This window comes from Ambystoma mexicanum, chromosome 2p, assembly GCF_040938575.1.
Source record: "Ambystoma mexicanum isolate Mex_15411 chromosome 2p, UKY_AmexF1_1, whole genome shotgun sequence".
Classification (NCBI taxonomy): Eukaryota; Metazoa; Chordata; class Amphibia; order Caudata; family Ambystomatidae; genus Ambystoma; species Ambystoma mexicanum.
In genome coordinates, this window is record NC_090923.1 from 282,313,244 (window position 1) to 282,337,477 (window position 24,234).

Below are 24,234 nucleotides of genomic sequence, written 5' to 3' on the forward strand. Positions count from 1 at the left end.
TGTATAGGCGCATTATAAATACCATATCATATCATATCATATCACCTGAGAGGGGACTTTAGGCTGGGGTCAGTGAGGGATCTATAGGAGTCATCACATAATACACAAAAAACCTAAGAGGCTTCAGGAGGGATTGAATGGTTTGGGGAAAGCATGGGGTCAAGTGAGGCTGGGTGAGAGGGCTATCAAGGGGCAATGGAGTCCAGTGCATCTGTGAATGTTTTGTAGTAGGACAACTGTGATGCTGGAAATGCATTGGAGGGACAGGGCCTCCATGTCCTTGTCCCATACTCCCTTATGTGTGTTCTGTGTTATTTTCTGCACAAGAGACCAGTTGGGACCCCTGGTAGTGCAGCTCATCCTCTTTTTGGTCATGGTGAATAGGGACCGTTGGGATACCCTTATGGCATCCATAGGTGGGGGTACAACCCTGTACCCCTAGTGTTGTTTTTGGGCACCTGTGTTTTGTCCACAGAGCAGGGTATGGGCTGGTGGCAGCTCCATGCTGAATGTGACCAGTGCTCAGAGTATCCTCCATTTTGGGATACCCAGACCCTGCTATAGTAATCAGTGGATTCCTGATAGAAGGCTAAATTTGTATTTATTGTTTATTGTTTTGTATAGCGCCTTAATCCAAAGCGCTTTAAAGTTAACAGTTAATAACAAGAACACATTAAACATGGAACAGTAGAAGCAATAACAGTAAACATGAATCAAATCAGAAGATCAGCATGTAGAACAATTTACATAAGAAAATGGGAATGGAGAGGAAGGGGGTGGGGAAGCAGGGAAAAGGGAGAGGAAGTAGTGAATATAACGTGAAGGGTAGGACCATTTCAAAGAGATGGGAAAAGATAAAGAGAACAAAAGGAAGGGGAGAAGGTTGAGAGGGGGGAGGAAGTCAAGGAGTGGAATGAAGGAGAGATTTCAATGAGGAGCGGAAGGAGGCATAGGTAAGGGAGGAGCGGATAGAAAAAGGTAGGGAGTTCCAGTGTAAGTGAGCAAGGAGCTAAAAAGAGCGGAAGTGAGAGGAGGCTCAAAGGGGTGGGGGAACCGTGAGTAAGAAGAGATCAGCGGAACGAAGAGAGCGAGAGGGGGTGTAGAAAGAGAGAAGAGAGGAGAGGTAAGGGGGAGCAAGGTCGTGAAGTGATTTAAAGACAAGACAAAGGAAGTGGAATTTAAGTTGATTGGAAAAGAAGCCAACCTAAGTGAGAAAGGGAGTTGGAAATGGAGTCATGAGGGGAGAGAAGACAGAGGGTGTGGATGGCGGAGTGGTAAAGGGATTTGAGGGGGGCAAGATGGGAAGCAGGGAGACCTAAGAAGAGAAGAACAATAGAAAAGGCAAGAAAAAATGAGGGAGGAAATTAAGAGTTTAGTAGCATGAAGGGTGAGAGAGGGACTGATTTTACGGATGTTAAAGAGATGGTAGCAACATTCACGAGAGGTGAGGGAGATATGAGTAAAGGAGAGGGAAGAGTCAAAGTGAATGGCAGGATTGCGAGCATAGTTAGAAATAGGAAGATTAGAAGGGGGACATTGAATAGGAGGAGGAGAGGGAGGAGGAAGTATGTTAGAAGGAAAGAACAGAACTTCAGTGTTAAGAGAGAGATGGTGAGATGAGATCCAGTTTTTAATGGGCGTAAGACAGGAAGAGAGATTGAGATGTAGGTCAGAGGTGAAGGAAGAGAAGGAGAGGAACAGCAGGGTGTCATCAGCATAGAAATGGTGAGAAATTCCGAAGGAGGAGATGATAGGGGCAAGGAGTGAAGTGTAAAGAGAGAATAAAAAGGGTCCAAAAACAGAGCCTTGGGGGAACACCATAATCAAGAGGGAAAGTAGTAGAGGTTATTCCGCCCCAAGAAACGGCGAAATAACAGTGGGAAAGGTATGAGGAGAGCCAGTTAAGGACAGAACCTTTGAAACCAAGGAAGGAGAGAGTATTAAGAAGTAAGGGGTGATAGACAGTGTTGAATGCAGCAGAGGGGTCAAGGAGGATTAGGATAGAGGATTGCTTAGAATAGCGAGCAGTAAGGAGCGAGTTAAGGACATAGGTAAGGGCAGACTCAGTGGAGTGTTTGGGGCGGAAGCCAGATTGACAAGGGGGAAGGAGAGAGTGGATAGTGACAAACGTTAAGAGTTGAGAATAGGCTAAGCGTTTGAGCATTTTAGAGAGAAAAGGTAGGAGTGAGATTGGGCGAAAGTTAGAAGCGAGAAGAGGATTAGCAGAAGGCTTCTTCAATATAGGGATGATAGTAGCATGTTTGAAGGCAGAAGGGAAGGTGGCCGTAGAGAGAAGTATTGAAGAAGGAGGTAAGATAGGGCATGAGAGGGCGATAAATCTTGGGAATAAGAAGGGTTGGAATAGAATTGGAAGGAGCGGCGGTGGGGTGAGATTTAGATAAGAGCAGAGAGACATCAGAAGGAGTGATAGGAGAACATGTAGACAAGCTAGCCGAAGGGGTGTGTTTGGAGGGGAGAGGAGAGGTATAAGGAGAAAGGACAATTTTTTGGCGAAGAGAAATAATTTTTTCAGAAAAAAGATAAAAAATAGCCCGTGGTCCCATCTGGTTTCTATTGCTTGTTACCTTGTTTCCCCCAAAGTCCTGGGAAGCCCTGACTCTGTCCCTTCCCTAGTTTTTGAGTGGAAGAACCATGTATGGTATTGTGGGGAAGTCCAGACCAGACTGGCTGGAGCCTTCCCAGTGACTGTATGCTATGGGTACACCCTTGGTGTGGGACCTAGGTGAATAGAGTGTGATATGTTATGGGTGTCTGGGTTCTATGTGAGTGACACAATGAATGAGACAGCCCTTCCTGAAACTGACATGAATGCATTGTGGTGTGCTGAAAGGCTGGGTGCTTGCCCCAATCCACATTCCTTGTTATGGGTGTCTGGTTGGAAGTAAATAGCTTGAATGCATGTGAGCCTGATTGGCTGCCTAGCTGCATGGATGTCCTTCTGTGTGATTGGCTGACTGAGCCTGGCTCAGCAGAGTGAATGAGGGACAGATGTGTATATCTGGGTACCTCTCACTTACCAATTTGTTCAGAAGCTGCAGTTGAACATTGAAGCTTACCCTTGAAGCCCAGCTGGAAGAAGAGGAATTGCTGCTGCGTTTCCTTTGACAAAATCTAAAAGCTGTTGAGTCTGTTGCGGACTGATCCGAGACAGGACCCGGCTAGGAGACCTCTCCACCATCTACGAGGGACCATCATGCAAAAAGCTGCTCTTCATTGAGGCTATCGAAGTCCATTGCCGTCGACCAGAGTTCAGAGGATTTCCATAACCGCTGTAAGCCAATTGAAGTGGATACCTTGATGCTGTGCTTCTCGACGATCGCAGCCACAAAGCTCCACCTTGCCTAAAGAACATTTAAACGAGGGCTCCTGTGCCATCACAGTAGACCGCTTTGTTCTGCCAGAGAAAATTGAGGTTGTCGGCTACTGAGGAAAGTCAGTCTGTGGCTTTCCCACCACCTGATGCCGACAAAGACATCCCAAGGACACTGACAGAGAAAAGATCTGAGGTCGAGCCCGTGGTCGAGTCCCAATCACTGAAGCTATCACGAGGTACGTGCTGCGGCTGCAGCACCGGCAGCATCTCCTGACACCCGCTGCTGGACCTACATCCATCACTGAGTCTTCTTTGCGGCACCGGACACTTTGCATCGAGGTATACCGCATGCCTCATCTTCCTAGAACTTCCTCGAACGATCGTTGAAGAGCACCACAAAGATCGAAGCTGCTGTCTCGACGCCAGTGTTCCACCTTTCTTCGAGGGATCTCGACACCCTGTCACCCTGTGGCTCCTGCTTTAAAGGGCGTCCACCCTCGAGGGATCAGGTACATTGGGGTAGTTGAACATTTTCACAAGGAAACAAGACTGGTTAAACATTTATGGGATGGGCTTGATAATACTTTTATTATAGGTTGCTCAGAATTGTATCTTAGTAGCAAAAGAAGCATTCTGCCATGGTTTAACCTAACCTGCTTTCCTTCTTATGATCTATGCTGTTACACCTTACTGCATGATTTATAACTGTCATCAGTTGATGCATTTTAAAGGAATTTAAAGCGAAGTCTGGTACCACCTAGGCATTGTATATATTTCCCATATTAGAATTACCAGAGTACAAAGTGTGTTATTAATTAATCTCTGAACCTTATTTTTATATAAAGAACTGTGTTCGCACATACCATAGCGTGTGGACATTCCTTTGTGGGGGCTCATCCAAGCTACCATTTAGAGAACCTTGGCTGGGGTGCTCTGTGCCTCTGCTCTGCCATATAGATGGTAGAAGTACAGATACCCCCCTCCAGTCTTTACAACAGCACAGTCAACTCTGAAGTAAGATACCTCAATAGATTACTGGTCCTACTGCAGAGATTTATGTGTAACCTACAGGCCCCATGTATCAATCTGGGTAAGGAGAACTCTGGCTTTCATTCTTCCTAAGTTGATCAATTAGGTATGTTTTTATTTTTTTATTTTATTGTTCATTTGTAATGCGCTTATACACGTGTGGGTCTCAAGGCGCAACAAGGAAAGGGGTGGGGGGCAGGGGAGAAAAGATCCTACTAGGCCTTGTACATTCGGATCGTGCAAGTGCAGGTATTTATACCACTCCTAAAACTGTTGCATCATGGAAACAATTTAATAAGGGGTGGATCAGGTTCTGAATGGAATGGGAGAACTAAAGGAATTATTTTTGAAGTATTTGGTTAAAAAAAAAAAAGAGGACATTCAACTTTCTATGTCCAATAAGCAGTCATTCAGCTGCCTTAAATCTCCCACAGAGGATATCTTGTGAGGATGAGATTCGCTGAATGTCTAATTATCTAATGACCTGCTGTCCCTTTGCGGTTCCCTCTCACGGAACTACCCAAAGAACAGAACATGAAGACCCTTTTTTTATAAAAATGCAAATGGGATAATTATGGATCACAAATTCTAGCTGTTGTGCCTTATGTCAAGGTTCTTAACCCAAAGGTAAAATACCATCTCCTTTTAACAAGCTCCCCTAAGTCTGAACACTCTCAGATACCCAATCAAATTGGGTTAACTAATAATAAAACAAACAATAACATTTTGGACTTCAAGTCCCATAATGCCCATAGAACTGAGACAAGAATGAGGGGCTCAGAGTTAATAAAGTGTTATGAGCGGTCTAGATGTTTGACTAGAAAGCACCTGAGTGGGACTTTAAAAAAAGTCAAGGACTTTCAGGTGCGAGAGCAGCAGCAGGAGGAAGCAGAAGCTGAAGATGGCATTGTGGCAGCAGTAGAACGCTGTGCAGGAGCTGTGATAGATTTCGGGGAGGCGTGGCTATGCATGGAGCATTCCGCAGGGAGCAGTGCTGAAGCAAGCCATGCCATGTGGGAGAGGAGTTCCCAACATGCTGTGAACTGCTCCAGTATTGAATTTACACCAAAGAGTGAACAGAGCTGCGAGAGCTTCACTGAAGGTCTCTGCACACGGTGGCAGACCAAACAGAGCTGACAGAAGAAACCCTGAAGAGACCTGCAGCAACACCAGCGAGTCAGAAGGAGATGTCAAGGCATACCAGTGAGTTGGCCTGAAGCAGGTGACCCTGGTGCTCTCCAAAGGACTGTAACCTGCATTGCCAAAAGACCAGCAATATAACCATTATCCTTTTGTGGAATATCAATTTGGAAAGGGATGTAACACATTTTGTTAAGAGTCAAGACTATCAAGAGAAGCAGTTGTTGGTTCAAATATCCTCATTTATGATTCTAGTGTGGAATGATTGGAATAAGCCTTACTACAGAGTACACATTGTAGTAGTAGGAGTTTTATCCTGGTCCACAAGTAAACCAGAAAGGGACCAATTGGAGTTAGTCCTGGCAAGTGAGTATACCAGAAAGAAGATGATTTAATACTGTGGTTGTGGTAAAAGGTTGTGGTGAAAAAGAAGTGTTAATTCCATCACCCTTGTCTTGTTGAACTTTAACTGTGGCATTAAGGAAAGTATTTGTTGAAACCTACTGACTAAAGATTTTCTTTTGAAGATGTATTATGATGTGCTAATAAGTGTTTGGCCTTTTGAGAAATGTGATTTGATTTGTGGATTTATCTTTGAAGGAAAAAACATTTGTTTTATCAAGCAGGAGGTGTTTGCAAATGTTGCAACTGCTTTGATTTATGAACCAGCCTTTGGAAGAGAGATATTCACAGAGAAAAGATGTATTGAATGAGAACGACCTTGTATGCTACATTGAATGAAACTTCATGTTTACACAGAACCTTCCTGAAATTGAACTTTATTCCAGATATTCCTGAATTGATCCAGGGGAAGGGAATCCAAGATCTGAAAATATGAATTTTATAAATATGAAGCTTTTATAATTTTGTTGTGTGTATTAGTGTGATGGTCAGATACTTTTTGGACAAAAGGTCATTTTTCTTTAGCCTTAGTTTGTTAGGCAGGGACAGCCTTGTTAGGTTAGGGAAAGATAGGGGGTTGTCTCGCACCTTTTCATTTAATAAAATGTCAACTTCTGATAAATCTATACATTGTGTTGGTCTCGCATTTCCAACCCACCACAAATGCCAGAGGTTAAGATCAATTCTAAACCTTCCAGCAATCACCTCTTTGTTTTAATGTATCCAGGGGTACCTCGTGGTCAATTGTCGAATGCCGCAGACAATTCAAATAGCACTAGTGCACAAGTACTCCTGTCATCTAGAATTTATAATCTGCAATAATGCAGTTTGAATACTGCAACCCTTTCGAAAGCCTGATTGGAATAATGCTAGTAGATTTATTTTTTATCCACTCATTCAATTGCAGAACTGTTTCTAGGAATTTTCCCAAGAAAAAGAAAGAACTGACAGGTTAATAGTTAGACAATGAAGTAACATCCAAATTTGATTTCTTTAACAGGAGAGCCGTACATGGACAGTTTTCAATGAATCAGGGAAACAGCCCTGAAAGCTGGGTCACTTGCAGAAAGAATGGCGCAAAGACTGAAAAGGATTCTTTTACCTATGCTGCCGGCCATTGACTTATAGAGCACACAATCGGTATCCAGCAGGGAAAAATAATTCCAGACATGTCATTTTGCAAAAAGCACCATTATTTGGTGGTGCATAGGGATTTTCTCAGAAAAGAAATCTGCAAATTCATGGCACTTCAATTTAATGGGCTGTGCAGAATTGCATGCTCTAGGATTTGACATTACTTTCACCAGGGAAAATGATTTTGGCTTGTTCAAAGCTGTCTCAATAGCTGAAGTGTAATAATCTTGTTTTGCTTTCACAATATTCCAAGAATACAGCCTGCGCGCTAATGCACTATGATTGTATTTTCAGCAGATTAATGTAAACACCATTTATGGTCAAAAGCCTCCTGTTTTCTGGTCGTTAAACTCTACAGAGAAACATGGGCCAGATGGCTTTTTAAGTATTGTTTTAACAAGATATGGAGCAATCTTACCCATTGCTGAAAGCTTAACATTATGAAATTTAGTAACAGTTTCATCCACAGAACAATTTGTCAGATCCAGTTTTAATGATTAGGAAAACCTTGGACAAAGAATAATTTATCAGACATAAGTTACGTTTTGAACAGGTTAATCTTTTAACCCGACCATATAACACCATCCATCCTGATAAAAGTTCAAAGAAAAACCATATGACCAGACCAGTTCACCTTTTGAGAGTCAGTCAGCAACCGTTTATTTTGAGGACTGATTATCCTATCCAATGTATTACTTTTATGTTTCGGGTTTCACAATTGTGTCTTAGATTCACTGTCTCAGAAAATGGAGCTAATATATTTACATATGTATTAAATACATTTCCCCTTGGTAAATTAAAGCCTCCCATAAAGAAAGAATGGTATGAGGTTATGCAAGCAGACAATATAAAGCCCTTCAATTCTTGAGCAAGTCTTTAATTTTACCTTGGGTGATAAATCTCAAAAATGTGAATGGTCACGGAAGAATGTGTAAATAATTTCAGTCCAATACTTTCAAAGGCAGAAGTGGTATGTAAGGAGATTTGAGAACAGTTACAACAGTTTCTAATTATAATAGCCACTCCACCACCTATTTTACCTACTCTGTCTTGAAGAAAAATAGCATTACACTTCTGGAATCCATTAGCAGCACAGATCTCAAATATGATGCAAATCCAACTTCAAGTAGCAACTTCCAAATGCATAGAGCAACCTGCACCTTTCAACAAGGAAAACATTTTTGTATTTAATATATTTAGTGTACAGATGGATCACCACACTCCACTTACTACTGAGAACATGACAGGACAAAAAGCAGTTGACGTTGGAAGCTACTTTTTGCTTTTACTTCTGCAAATAAAACCAAACTTGACTCTGCTAGCTAGAGAAACGGTATTTCATTGTACATCAAACGATATCCGTCATTTTGAAATTGTAAATACAATGGTATTCCTACTATTCTCCTTTGGTTTAAACACAATTGCAGCAATACCATCAATAACATATTTAGCTTTACAGAGAACCGTACCTAAAAGATCATACCCTATGGTTTATACTTGGCTGTTCAGTTGGCACTTTTCCTTTTATTCAGGGGTCAGGTAGTGTTAGATGGGCCCCAGGATATCTGTTTCTCCTTGTAAGTCATTGAACTACCCTCATCCTGGATCTGTTTGATATTCCTCTCTACTCCTTATGGCTCAACACAAAGCACTGTTATCGTTATTTTATCTTCTCTACAGATGGGGCAGTAGGGAAGCTTCCAAGTGTCTGCTATTCATATGGCGGGATTGTCTCTACTATTCCATTGTCCACATTCCTTCATCGTCGGCCATCTGCCTGCCTCTAGGTTTAGTGTGTTGACAGCTTGGGCCTGCTTTGCTGCTCCTACCACATTTCTCCTGCTCGGGACCCGAGCTAGTGGGTTTTCCAATGACGCTTTTCTTGTAGTTCAAAGGGTGAAAGCACCCCCGCCCCATGGCCCTTGATCTGAAATGCCAGCATCTTATGTAAGGGACTTTTCTTGCCATAATCCACATGTCCCCTTTCCTAAACTATTTTTGCTAACTATGGGAAGCTTTGTTTCTTTATTTCAAGTGTTGCCTTTCTCTCTGATCACCATCTTGATTTTGGGCGATCTAGGGAGTAGGAAGATAACTTAATTCAACAGCCAACCATACTCTCAATGTGGGACACACTTTAAGTATTTTGAGAAAGTAGGCAGAGAAGCATGTTAACCAGATGAAAGAACTACAAAAACCAGCATTGGCAAAGCCAATAGGTCTGGCTTTTGAAATACAGAAATTTCTTTTGTAAAGTCCCTTCAGAAAATATCCTCTGGCTCTGGTAGTGCTTTTCATCCACGGTTTACTCCGACACTCTGACACAAATGTTCCTGCTCTCATGGCTGGCTGTGCACATGGTACGACGCCCTGTCATCGACACCCGTTTTTACAACTGGTGTTTTTACGCTGTATTACTGGAAGAATTTTTTGGGGGGTGTTGGAAAGGGCATATGAAGGGCTGGGGGGAGCTGGGAATACCAAAAAAAAGGTAGTGGACAGGCGTTTGGGGGAATCCCAACAAAAATAATTTAAAAAACATTTCGATACGTTTTTTCAGCAAAAACTGGTATCGTTTAATGACATTCGAGGAAAAATTGAACAGATGGAATTGGAGTATGAGCGCTATCCATCTGACCAAGCTGAGAGGATATGAGGCAGTATCCCATATAAAGTATAAATATTGAAAATCCAGGCCTTACTTGCTTTTGTGCCCGGCACCAGAGGTGAGGAAGTTCCTATTAAGGCTTCGGACAAACCAGCTCCCGATGTTGGCGATCATTGGGGCCCGCACAAAGGTAGCAATTTAGGCTAGACATTGCCGAATATGCCAGGCCATAGGAGTACTGGAAACCACCAGACATGGTTTTAACCCTTTGCCCAAAATTGGGTCCAACATATATGTGTGTATTTGGGAAATAATTATGAGGCCATAACTGAGGAAGCCTTTTGGGATTGTTGTCTTAACCCCAAGCCTTTGGGTCTCCAACTTGCTCTTTTTAGAGTGTGGACCTATGTTAAAACCTTACTTCCGGACGTATCATGATACGGAGGTTCACTCTTTATGCATTTAGTACTCGCATACTTTATTTCATTTCATATACCCATGCTCTTTATTCTTTACTCCTATTTGTATACATTGAATTTTACCTTGCTTCTGTTCTTGGTGTATGCTTAATTGACTAATGGCATTGCATTGTACTATAATGTATTGCTCGACTTTTGGAGGTATTTTTATTTTTTTATTTTATGGTTGCTATTTATGTTTTGTACGTTTAGTATCTATGAGATACATACGATGTGTAAAATCCTACATTTAGGATTAAATCACAATAAAGTATTATTATTATTATTAAATGACATAGAACCATGCACATTAACCTTACCCTTCACTTAATACCAGATACCCAGTCCAGTGACACAACCTTAACCTAATACCAGGTGTTAAATTCAAGTACTGCATCTCTTACCCAACGGCAACCCAATACCATTCTCCCAATACCATTTATATACAGGGAGTATACTTCACCTAAGGGCCAGGTTCTAATTGCATTAACGTGCAATTTACTTAATATCATATATCCGTTACAGTGAGCATCCATCACCTAATAATTGTGAGTAAATCCCCTAAAGCCAGGTATCTACAATGAGACCCCTTCCCGTTATGCCAGGCTTGCACCACATTGAGGATACTTCAGCTAGTGCCATGTATGCAGTTGAATAAGCTGGCTATGAAACGCAGGTGTCTGCTAAGATTCCTGTTTGCATTGTGTTCCCCCATGTACTTTCCACGGGACAACCCAGAGGGACCCTCCTCATGAATAAGGGAACCACTCTGAAATGTGGTAGCCATTCCCAAGGCATTTCCTATGCCACAAATTCTACAGATGGTGAAAGTCTCCCGTTACTAATAGACTCCCAATAGAAAGCAGTGTGAGCGGCTGTTGAGCAAGCATTGATCAACATGAGAGGGCATGTGCATGTGGTCCATTGGTGTTGGATGGGGCTAAGGGCAATATTGATGAGGTTCGCTAGGGTACCTTGCCTGGGCTGCCCAGGGAACCTGGTCCTTCGAACCTTATTGAGAGTGGTGATGGCTGTGATGGGAGGAAACCTATGGTGATATTATTTGGTGAGTAGCATTGTAGCAATCAATTTGTAAGTGAAATGCAGGATAGTGGGTCAAGCCGGAACAGGCGCAAACAGGTGAGGTCCTTGTCTTTGCACGTCCTTTACTGTGGACGCTGACAATGAGGATGCATATGGAGGACTGATTAAATAGGTGGTGGGTGGAGCAACTGAGTGGCAGGGCCTTGTTACATGAACAGAAGTGTACTTATAGCGGTCTGCTCCTTCAGTTCCTTCAATGGGTCTTCCCAGGCCCTTGTGTATGTGTTCCTCTTATTTCTCCAAACACTCTTCTTCTCAAGATGTGTGGACAGACTCTTTATCTTATTCCTCTTACAGCCTTGCCAGTCACAGGAGCATTTATCATATCCACCTAAGTACTTCTTATATTTTTGCCTATCACTGGACGAGTAAGTAGGTCCCCTACATAGTCTTCACTCTTCATATACTTTTACCAATTACTGGGATGAGGATGCGGGGATCCCCAAGTGATCTTCACTCTTTCCACTTTCCTCCCCCGGCCTCCTGCTCTCCCCTGTACCTGTATTCAAGGGGTTCTGTTTCACCAGGTCGGCGTTCTCTTTCTCTCCCTTGTGGTCAGTCAGAATGGTTCTCCAGTTCCTTCGGCGTCCCTCTTCTGACATGCTTGACTCTTCTTTGGTGGTTTTGGCGATAAAAGGATTTTTCCTTCGGTTCAGTTACACACCACCACCTTCTTCCCTTGGTTTAGTGGTTGGGTTCTCCACCCATGAACAGACCCCTTTAGCTCTGTTACCGGTGTATCGCTTACTCAGCACGCCAACAATGGGGCTCTTCACTGGCCCTTTCTCGAACGTCCCTCCTGGGACTAGTATGAATTTCCTCTGCTCCACTGGTCGGGCAGTGTGCTGCTGTCCCTTCTTCTTGGTCTTCAAGCAGACAAGATAGCGTCGCCTCGGTTTCCCACACTCCTTGAATCGGCCAAATTGAAACTCCCGGGTCTCACTTCCTTGTTATCTTGACCCTCCTCTTTTTTATGACGCACTGTTGGGATTTCCAAAGAAAGTCCTTCCTTTGTGTTGGGTTCATATCCACGGTGCCTCCTGTTGGCTTCTTTGTGTCAGTATTTGACAGACCAGTGATCTTCATTGTTCTCATGTTTTTACTCTTCACAGTAACAGGATGGCCTTGATCTTCTGGTATTAGATTGCAAAAATACATGTAAGAGGAGTTTAATAGTCTGTCAGTTAATTACAATTACTGGGTTATGGAGGAGAACGAGAAGGGAGTTTGCTATGGGAAAAGTAGTCCTCATTGCCAAGATGGGGGAGTCGCTGTGAGCTTGCATAGCAAGCTCACATCCCTAGCCTCACTGCAAGGGGCTCCCCTTTGAGGGAAGGGACTGACTCTCTCGATAAGTCAACCCCCCTTATCTTCCTTACCTTGTTTCTTTCTGTGCTCCTACTCCTCCCTTATGTTTCCAGTCTGTTTCTGCCATCAGTCCCCAAATCACAATGCTCTGTCCAGTTTTCTCTTTCTCTTTATTGGCTCCTAAGCAATGTAACTCTCTACCTATTGCTATATGCTCTGCTTCCATTTTCTTATTTTTGCTCCACCTTCTTTCTTCCTAATCTTTTTCATTGCCATGATTTTGTTTTTCCTTGTTATTGTACTGCCTCGTGCAAAAGTGCTCTAAAAATCAATAAAATACAAAATACAGATGACCAATCGACAAAAAAAACTGTTTGAAATGCACAGAAAATAGTCATAGACACAGTCCCAAGCCTCTATTTGGAATAGGCACAAAGGGATGCTCAATGCATGACAGGGTAATTGCCAACCCTTTTTATGCATTTTCGTTTAAATGTTTTTTTAAATGTAACAGCTGTGATATAAACTGCTACTGTCCCCGTTCTATTCCATCCCTAATACAGGGATAGATTTTTTTCTTTAAACATTTATCAATGACAGACTCTTACTCATTTCGTTCCTGACACAAATGTATGCAAGGATGTTGGCCTGCGCATCATTTGCCCTGCTACAGTCCTGAAATGTGTAGGTCACATTTGTAGATAGGATGATCTGTGCATTTTTAAAACTAACACAAATGAAATTAATTTGCATTTATTTGTATGTACCTATCGTATGATTTTCTTAGCCACAACTAATACTGAATTCTAGGATAATGGTTCAGTAAGCCTAGAATCCAGTATAACGAAAGAGTCGTGTTCTAGCCAAGTCAAAAGAGCTGCTCGATTTCCGGTTAATAAGTTTCAAAACATTTTAACCCAGCGCTGTAAATCTATTTATGTATTTATTAATATACAGGAGGAACTATGCTCTTTTGATCACAAAATAACGTGCAATAGATATGAAATCAGATTTTACAGGATGCTCTGAGCTTCTTACAATGGGGTTAGTTTGAGGGACATTCTGACCAGGTTGTGGAGGGGGGAGTAAATGGACCAGTCACTGGGGACAATACATAAGTGGTCATACATAGGTAAAGGACAACCAATATTGGACATTTTTAAGTGCAGTTAGGCGGTATGGCCAGCTGTAAATGGTATGACTCTTTCCAGCCAAGTCAAACACCCATTGTTTAGATCGGCGCAAATCTTTCTCGGGCCGGTTCACCCATCACTAGTTTTTACTCGTACCGCAAACAGCTTCCTGCATAGAGTATATCGGACATATTTACATTTGAGTTTCCCAGCAGGCTTATAGTATTGCCTGTAGTACTGCAAGAAAATATTTAGATCAATATGGTATTTTAAAAGATGAGTTATATTATTAAACATCAGCACTAACGTCTGCCAATTAACTAAGTTTTCTATTTCTGTACTTAATATTTTGCGGATTCGTTTATCTGTGCTTGTCGGAAGGCAGTGGATTACCTCTCTAGATTGTGCAATCACAGCCAGCTATAGAGGCAGACCTCCTCTCCCTGAAGCTTACTGCAGTGCAGATCACACAACTAAAAAGAGAACAAATCTCAGAGTACACAATGTTAAAATGTGACCTATGTGTGGGCATCACTGTTTAGGAGAGGGGGTTTGAGGGTACTAATTTACCCACTCCTGTTTTCAATTTCACAAGATGCATCGAAACCGTTCACCATTTGTTTGGCACCATTTGAAATTAAACCTGACAAAATAGTTTTTCGGGTCACAGAGGTTTGGTCAAATGGTATGGGGATATGCCCCTCTAGAATCAACATGTCATCATATCTGGCAATTATTTGGACAAATTCGAACTATGATCCCACAGACTGTGGCAGATGTTTGAAAAGGTCTCTTTAGCCTTAAATGGGTATGTTGTCCAATACATACATTTGCCATTGTGTGACCAGCCTGTGTTTATGCTTGTAAAGTCACATCTGGGCTAGATAAACAGTGCATATTTCCATTTTCTTTAATATGGGCTACAACAGTTGCAGCAGCTTCAGACCAGAGCATTCTCAGTATTGCTCTCTGCACTGGCTACTGTGAGTGTTGTAGAAGGAAGCTGGCCCACGAGTGGCATGATGATTGCTATAAGCTTTTATTTATAGTAAATGAAACTCTCACTATCCATATCTTCTAAGAGGGGTTTCCCGGCCTCCAACTAAAATTAAATTATCTGTCAGAATGTCCATCAAAATCAAACTCCTCCATCCTGTGTCTCAACCAACTTCTATCCCTCACACTACAACTAAAGAATAACTCAACATAAAGGTCCTTTTCCGGGAGAATGACTCCCTTCTCCTGGTATTCATGTGGTGTCCCAAAAGTGTTCTTTTGTAAAAGAAAGCCGGGGGAATGACTCCCGTCACCTGGCTGGTACTTCCAATAAAAACTTTGTTCAATTCAACTCTCGTGACCAGGAGAATTGCTTCCTTCTCCTGGTGTTGATCCGTACCTTCCAATATTGTTCACAACAAAGCCAGGTGGAATGACTCCCTTACTCTGGCATCTCCGGAGTATATTCAAAGTCTTCCGTTTCTTCTCTAGGAGAATGACTCCCTTCTCCTGGTGTTTAAAAGTTATTTTCTGTATCTGTTAACTTGATGTTTGTTTTGCCACTCTTTCTCAATATCGGCAACGTCCCAAATCCTTCTCTGGATTTCAGTCGACCTATCTCTCCCACTGTGACGCAGAAGATTTCGTCAGAGGTCTGCTTCACTGGCATTTGGGTCCCAGACATCTCTGGTTGTCTGTGAACTTATCCCTGCCACTGCGACGAGGATACTTTTCTTAGATGCACAAATCATCTCTCTAAGAGTCAGTGGACCTGGCTACCAAAGAGATGAGGAAGCTTTTCTCGGATACACAAATCTTCACTATGGGGTTCCCGTGGCCTTGGAGCAACTACTAAGACCAGGAAACTTTCCTTGAATGCACAAATCTTCACTATTTGGTATAGAAATTGTACTCATTAAGATTTTTACATAGTTTTAGTGGGTACTGAGAAACATGCCTCACAACATCCTGATCCCTTTGCCGAGTGATTGGTCATCCTCTTTCCTACTTGCACATGGCAGAAGTCTGCCTGCTGTCACTGAGACGATCTGTGTCAAAAATGTTATATTTCTTTTGGCTGTTTTACAGAATTTGTTTACAAACCTTGCATCTGAATGCATCATGAGACAAGGCCTCTGATCAAGACTGTCCATTTATCCTAGATTTCATGGTATAGTACCTAACGGGCCAGACTCCTCGGGTGAAAGGCTTGTCTATGCTCAATGGCATGGTATACATTAAGAGTAATTTGTCTACCCGATTCAGTGTCCAGCAAATGGGGTAAGGTTGTCATCTAAAAACACTTCATGATCTCTTGCACAGCTGTGGCAGATCATGAGACATTTTGGCAAATGGAAAGCTCTACATCCTTGCCAAGCTTACAGATTTGTCAGTTGACCCAAAACACTCCTACGGAATTCCATAGAGTGAGTACTTGGTCAATAGTAATGATTATCAATCCAAAATGAAAGATTACTGCAGGCACTGCCCTGTCTGCTCTATGTGCAATAAAGGACCTTAGATACCATAAATCCTAGACCCATATGGCCAATACCCACCCTGTGTGACTGAGCCAGGTAGGATGAGAAAGCTATGGGAGTCCACCACAGACCCCACTTTCAGCTAAAATATCCTAACCTAATTTGAGCACTTACATTTTTTGTAACATCTTGTAACATAAATAGACTGTTAGGCCTTTCAGTATAGTGTAAGGGTGCAGAAGTAGGAGACTGACACACAGGTGGCATGCTTTTGGCTACAGGCCTTTATTAATTAGAAAATGAAAGAGAAAACCCTGTCTAACCCTAGTTCTAAGAGGGCTTTCCCTGTCTCAACTAAAAACAAGATGTCACTCTAAAGCATAGAGTGCACCGTCCTGTGTCCAAAAACCTATTTCCAACCCTTAAACTGTAAACTAAGAAATAGGGGTGATCTTCTTGATCCAGAAGAAAGACTTCCTTCTTCTGGACGATGGCCAAAAGGTCACCTCAGGCTGATATAAATAAAACTGTTCTTCTCAAAGGTTGTAAATCAAAGTCTCAAAGGTTCCTTGAATTGAGGTTCCAATAAAGCACATCGAATACAAAGTCTTGTATCTTCACAATGTTAGAGGGATTACTCCTTCCCCCCACCCCAGATCACTCTTAAGCTTTTGCAATGCCAAGAGAAAGACTCCCTTCTCCTGGCTTTCTTTCCACAAGGTTCATAAATACCAGGGGGTTTGCCTCCTTTCCCCTGGCATTTTCTTAAAATGCTCTTCTAAAGAGAATGGCTCCCTTATTTTGGCTTCTTCCAAAATGTTAACAAACACCAAGTGGGGTATGTCTCCCTTCCCCTGGTCTCCAACTCTCTCCACAGCGTGCAACAAGCTCACACCCCACCTGGTTCGCTATCGTATTTGAGACTACTAGAACCCTTAGTCGACCTTAAAGCCGACCTCCACATTAAACATAAGCACTAGTTGTGTTGGGAGATTTAATTTAAACCTTAAATGTAACCTCCCTAGATCCCTGTAATGTGTGGAGGTAGAGACTTATATGCAAATAGGAGATTGATTTTACTTTACTGTTAAGTATATAATAATTAGCAGAAGTGGAAGGAGATGATGTGAGCCCCACCGGACTCGGCTAAGTCAGTTTCTCGTCAACCTGACTCCGGAATTGCATCGCACGTAACAAGCACATGAACGCTCACGAGCCATGCTGACTGGTGATGACATCAGCATAGATGGAATGCTACAAGCCCCTGCTCTTGATGTTTTCTTTTCCAGTCTCATGGATCTGGACGTTCACCAACATGTGTCTGGCCCTACTCCCAATTTAGGGAATACTCTTTACATTGTGTTAGCCAACAGTACCCTACTTACATTTTAATCAGCTGAGCCTTCCATGTGAACAGGCCACTATTTGGTGACCTGCTCACTTATACCAGTGCAAAAACAATATAAGACACAATCGGTTAAAATGTGGCACCGGGCCTGGCACTCAGCTAATCTCCACACCCTTTTATCCTTCATTAAAACTAAATGCGCAGCTGCCTCGGTTCCTTTGTTGCCACTCCTGACTACTTCTCTTTTAGCAGCCGCTGATGAAGTGGCTCCTGAAAGGCTTGCACAGGCTTGCAGGCTTCCCTCACAGCCATGGTTCTCGGAACCATTGAGGACAGCAAGACTGCAGCTTAGGCAAGCAGAACAAACATGTGCTAATTACGACTCGCAGCTTAGGACCATGTATAAAGCTAGTTCTGTGGCCTATGCCGCTGCATTTATACACAGCGAAACACACTTATTTCACCCAGAAAATTGAAATTTCTCCAGGGCAGGTCAAAGCTCTGCTTTCTGTGGTGAGGTCTCTATCCTCTTCAGCTGAATGTTCTCCTACTGTCCAACCAACCAACCCAGTAGCTATGTGATTCTCTATCCCAGTTTTTCATTAGCAAAATTTAGATTATTCGGGCAAACATCTCCATGAATATGGTACCAGCTACTAGTGCTTCGAATTCCTGCTACATCTCCCATGACACGGCTTTGAACACTAGGGAATCTGGTTGGTCTTCCTTTCCTCTTTTCTGTGAAGAGTCTGTCTCTACGGCCCTTCAGCAGATTAAACTGAGTGCGCCCTCTGATGCGGTGCCACTAAGAGTCCTGAAGGGGATTTCCCCTGAACCTTTGGGGGGGGGGATTACTGAGGCTAGTAATACCTTCATGTCAAACAGGTTTTTATTCCATCTGAGTTGAAGGCTGCCACAGTGATTCATCTCTTGAAAAACATCTCTAGATTCCTCTGTACCTGCTCATTTCCGACCTATTTCTCTTCTTCCTGTTCTGATGAAACTCTTGGAATCACTGGTGTCCCCTCTCTTGTTTTCTTTCCTTGAAACATCTGACTGTCTTGACTCCAGCCTGGCAGAGGTACTGAGAGCGTCCTGGTCTCTGTCCAGGATGATATGGCCAGGCTGGTCGATGCGGGGGTGTCGGAGCCTTAATCCTATTAGACCTCTCAGCAGCCTTTGATACTGTTGACCATCTAAGCTTGCTATGCCACCTGGCCCAAGTCAGTATCTCTGGTCAAGTTCTAGTCTGGTTTTTCTCTTTTCTCAAGGACAGATCGCAATCCCTCTTGCTCTCTCCTTTTCTTTCGAAACCTTCCTATCTCACGTGTGGTGTACCCCAGGGTTCCGCCTTGTCACCTATTTTCTTTAATATATACATCTTGGCCTTAGTGTGCCTCATCCGCTCCTTCGGCGTCAGGTGCTATTCGTATGCCAACAACACCAAGATCCTGATCCGGCAAGATCTTGATCAGACTGAGGTGTCGTCGTGACTCCATCAGTGCCTGACTGCAGTGGGGGAGTGGATGGGCCTTAACTGGCTAAAGTTCAATGGTGACAAAACGGAGGTGCTGGTGGTGAGTTCCCCTCCCGATCCTTCACTGGGGATTTCGACTTTCTGGCCCTCCTCTCTTGGCTCTCTGCCTGTTCCTGCAATTAAAATTAAACATTTGTGAGTTATCATGATGGCCACCTTATCAATGGATGCCCAGGTCTCGTCTGTCTTTCAGTCTGGGTTCTTCCATTTGAAAATCTTGAGACAAGTCCTCCATTTCATACCGTCTGTCCTACGGCCACTAGTTGTAGCTGCTATGATATCCAGCCGCTGGACTATTGTATTTCACTCTATCTTCCAAAGCCCAAGGGGCTGATCCTCCGCCTGCAGCGCATCCAGAACTTTGCAGCCCGGGTGGCGCCTGGATTACCTTATGGTGCCCATGTCTCCCCGGTTCTGCGTCGCCTGCGCTTGCTACCGGTGGCCCAGCGCATTGATTTTAAGGCACTGTGCTGTGCATGCACAGGGGGTGGAATATTTGTGTACTAAATTTTCCAGCTACCTCCCCAGGCATTCCTTGAGGTCCGAATCGGCCGGCCTGCTGTGTGTTCCATCTTTCCGCCGGGTTCGGCTTGGTGGATGTGCCTTTTCCATTGCAGCAGCACAGCTGTGGAACAAGCTGCCCGCTGAATTGAAAAATATCCATAATCATTTAGTCTTAAGGAAGGCTCTAAAAACTCACATTTTCTAATCTGGATGACTAGAGGGATGATGGTGTATGCTTAGGGCCTCTTTCTCTTCTCCAGTGCCATGATGCCCTCGGACGACCGTGCGCTATATAAGAAACCCTAACATAACATCCTGCCAGGTACTGCGATTGTAAGGATGATCTCTGCAGCAGTTTTTTGTTGTTTGTTGTGTGGGTCCCAGACCCTTCTGGACTCTTCTTGTTTCTTAGGACTTATACCCGGTTCACTATCCTGCCCGGCATTCCCTTTGTTTGGTCCCAGACACTCTTACTGTTGCATTTCTTTTTCTCTATTGTAGTCTGGGCAGCCTCTCTTGTAGTCTGGGCAGCCCTGGTTTCTCAGCATGCCCCAGAGACTGCCTCTCTGTTTGGTCCCAAAGCCTTTTGTTGGTATTTCTTTCTCTTGTGTCCCAGACCCCTATGTAAACCTTTCTTTCTCTTGGGCACAGACCCCTTTTTTATGGCTTTCTTCTCCCATAGTTCAGGTAGCCCTGGTTTGTCAGTCCTTCAGGGACTGCCACAGAGATGACGACTTTGGATTTCACTTCTTAATGGTGTGGGTCCCAGACACGTGTCTCAGTATGCTAAGGTCCCTCTAGATTCTGAGCAAGCCTCCCGGTTTCCCAACCGTTCTCTGGTCTCTGTTTGCTGCTTCTGGGTCTCTGGCCTCACTGCGCTCCTGTACCGCCTTCTCTACCTTGGCTCTGTGGTGGTTCTACAGCAACTTCCTCCTTTCGGGCGGTGTGATCCGTATGGATGATACGCTCTAGCTCCTTCATTCAGCTGGTTGCACAAGCTCCGATTTCCTTCTTCTACCCAACCGGGGGTACATCTGTTAGGGATGCCTCTGCCGGCGGGCAAATGTTCTGTCGAAGTTTCGGCGCCCCAGTACCTACAGGGGTTCACAAAGCTTCAGGTTCCTCGAGGTAGGATCTCTCTTTTTTGGTTTATCTCCCTCTTCTATTTCAGTTACGTTCTGACGAATATTAAGTCTGTGTAGACGAGACCGCTAACACAGTGGTTTCTGAGGGTGTTCTTCATTTTTCTGCACTTCTGTGTCCAATTACTGATCTTGAAAACTCCCAGTGGGCTGTTTGATCTCTCCCTCATCTCCGTACATAGGGTATACAAGTCCCTTGTGGAGCTACACACTTCCTAGTCCTTTGTACATTACTAATATGGAAAAGGTATATGGGTACACTAGGAAAGGTGTTACAGGTAGGGGGGTGGGAAGGTATTTTAGGGTTAGGTGGGCTATGGGGATACCATGTTCTGTCCAGGTCGTCACTAATCCCATAGGGCGTTTCCCTCTCCCTGAGATCCACCCATTGAGTACCTCACCTCCCTGGCCTCATGGGAAGGGGCTCCATGTAGGGGAGAAGTGACAAAATCCAAGGATTGGTCAAATAAGGCAATGGCGTTTTCCACCTAATTATGTTTAGGTTACTTTTCACATTATAGACAATTATTTGTTTTAATTTCTCAAAGCGGCCCAGCGTACTTAAAGTAGCACATTCTTCTGAAATAGTATTTCAAAGGACATAGTGGCAAATGTATTGATTGCTTCCCACTAAAAGACCCTTATTCTCCTGCACGGGCAACATGGTTTTGTATTGTTTAGATAAAGGGTGCCATTTTGAATAGAAATGATGGACATAGGAAGTGATACATGAGACTGAGTCTATCCCTGTGTATGGAGCCTTTACAATAGGATACAATAGTTTCAGTGATCATTTGGTGAGGAAGTAGTGTGGTGGGACATCAACCTGGGGCTTCATCAAGTAAACAGAAACCAATAGAACACACACTATGGGCCTAGAACTGTGACACCCATCCCCATAACCTACAACATCAATTATGGGGGACCATGGGAGTTGTAGTTCAAAACATCTGGAGAGTCAAAAGTTGTAGACCTCTGGCCTTGTGCATGGTTTTAAACGGTTCAGTCAAAGGGATGGCTTTGATTTCTGTGGCAGGGGTTCTTCCAGTGAAGGAGAAGAAGCGGAAGCGGTCCAGAAGGAGTGACGAAAATGGAGAGGTTGAGGAGGCAGGAGCAGCATGGGATATGTGAGGGTGAGTGCAAGTGGAAGCAGTCAGCAAGGCAGAGCAGATTTCAAAGCTGTGAATGTCTTCGGAAACAAGACGTGGGACTTTAAGGAGACCAAGTTTTGCCTATAGAGCTATCCAGCTTAGTGACAATATGTAAAGGCGCAGTAGGCTGATGGTAAGGTGTAAAAGCTGAGAGTAGTAAGTTCATGACTTTAAGTGGAGGGTAAGAGTAGAAGGGAAGACCATGGAGTAATCTCAAGTAGTAGTCGACTTTGCTGAACACAAAAGGAGTAATGATTAGTGTTGTGGCTGAGTGGTGGGTAAGGTAGGGGCAGATTATCTCAATATTGAGATGGCTACCTCTAGAAGCCATGGCATTAGGTATGATGAACTGCTGGAGTTTGAGGTTGCAGTCCTAGATGACACCAGGGTCAGCAGCCTTGGGTGAGGGCGGGAAGATGTCCAGTTGGAAGGAGTTGTGGGGTGGGAAAGATTGGTTTAGCGTTGGAGGCAGGTAGGCATACCATTATTTGTTTCGAAGAGTTTAGCATCAGCCCGCATAGAACTATCGAGTTATGTATGGCTGTGAAGATACTGGTGATGTCCCAAGAGATGAAGGTGGGAAAGGAGAAGGTAGATGTCAGGAGCGAGGAGGAGAGGGGTTTACCCAGAGAGGTGGTATTGAACATGAAGAGGAGTGGGTCTAGGACAGAACATTGGGGAAACGCCAAATGTCACTGAAAGAACACTGCTCACAGTTGTAAGAACATGTAAGAAGACAAAGATGGATCAGAGGCTGGTTAAGGGAGAGGGTGGAATGCTTCACCAGTCTTGAGGCTTTTGGAAAATGAGATGCATCATAATAGCATTACTACTGGTGCATTTTCCTGCTTTGTGATCAGTCTCAAATTTGATGACAAGTGGCCGGGCCACCGTGTTGTTAGAATAGTATCCATATCCCAATTGGTCAAAAGCAAGAAGGCCAGAAATGTCCAGATCATGCACCAGCACCTGCCGAACCCTCCAAAATGTTCCCAACTGGCATACACGTCCCCATAAACATTACGCCCTATGCACATGTCTGCAGTTTGGAAAACTAAGTCTAGTGAAAGTTTCTTCTGTGTGTCTGTGTCTACTTGGAAACTATGCCAGCCCCTTGCGGACACATCAAGCGGAAGACAGAAGCCGTAAGATTCTCCCTTGATTGAGAAGTGCCATTAGCATCCAACCCACACAAATGGGTCTCTCTCGTGAAGCTATCAACCCTCAGCCACAGCTGCCACTGAGATCTCCAGCCAAACAAACCCAACAGCCCTCCCAGGAACAGCCTACCAGGCTACGGCGTGCCTGCACATGTCTACCACTATGTCTGGATGCTGCAAAGGTCATGGGCCTTTCTGTAATGATGCAGCAGGCTGGTAGCAGGAACTACAGGAAATGTCACAGAAGACCTAAGGTCTTCTTTTGGCAGTAGCTGTTGCCAGTGTCAGCTTGAGTACATGTAAGTCACTAAACCTTAACTGAATATTGTAGGATGTATATAGCTATGAAAGTGGTCTGTGGCAAAGCAGGCATCATGTTGGGTGCCCACTGAAGCTCCCTAAAGGAAACATTTTGCATTTGAACCAGGTTTGTGTAAATAGCCTGCTTCAAAGTTGCCTTTTGAGTGTGTTTAGTAGCTGAGTGACCAGATGGTCTTACACAATATAGTGCTTGGACAGTACTATATACATAACTCTTAAATGCCATCTCCTCTTATTCAGCTGTACCTTCTCCAATTTCATTGCAAATAATGCTATGGTGATTGTACTCGGCTTTAAAATCCCAGTGTACACATGCATGCTTTCTAAAAGTAAAATGTTCACACTGTGCATATTGTACAGGTTTAGACTATGTGCATGCCCAAAATGCATTGCTGGAAAATCGCTTACCCCATCAAGCAACTACATGCGTTTTCTAAAGTCTTTTCTACCCTGCAAAGGAATTAATGTCATCATACACGTTTCTCATTGCCTTGTTTGCATGAAATACTAATATCTTTTCAGGACAAAACAACCTATCTGGAATGTTTGTTGTAATAGTTTCCTTACAATAGTATGTTCTTTTTATTGCAGGGGGCTTAACAAACAAGGATACAAGTGCAGGCGTAAGTATATCTTTAAGTGAATATTGTTCTCTCATTTCAAGATTGTACAGTATTTCATTACTTGCATCATATTTTTCTATTCAAATATTGAACTTTAGATTTCAGGAAGTGAATTGAACAATATGAATGTAATCCATTAATTGAAATCAAAGGTGTGCATTTAATTTAGTACGGATTGAAACATTTATATAGTGTCAATGGTCCTCATTACAAGTGTGCCGGTCCAGTAACAACAGTGCCGGTAAGCCTATCAGCACAGTTGGTACTGGACCGGCACACTACAAGTCTGCGGGTAGGTGCCGTCCTGTCCGCCAGGTTCAC

General features: G+C 43.5%; 1 protein-coding gene across 9 annotated transcripts in view; it reads left to right on the plus strand.

Annotated features, from left to right (window-relative positions):
- PRKCD (protein kinase C delta) overlaps window positions 1-24,234 on the plus strand; it is a 1,081,757-nt gene that overhangs the window by 866,508 nt on the left and 191,015 nt on the right. For all 9 annotated transcript variants that reach the window (XM_069643552.1, XM_069643559.1, XM_069643551.1 and 6 more), the window contains one exon: window positions 23,882-23,913. In XM_069643552.1, coding sequence (XP_069499653.1) covers window positions 23,882-23,913 — 32 coding nt within the window. The remainder of the gene's footprint in view (window positions 1-23,881; window positions 23,914-24,234) is intronic.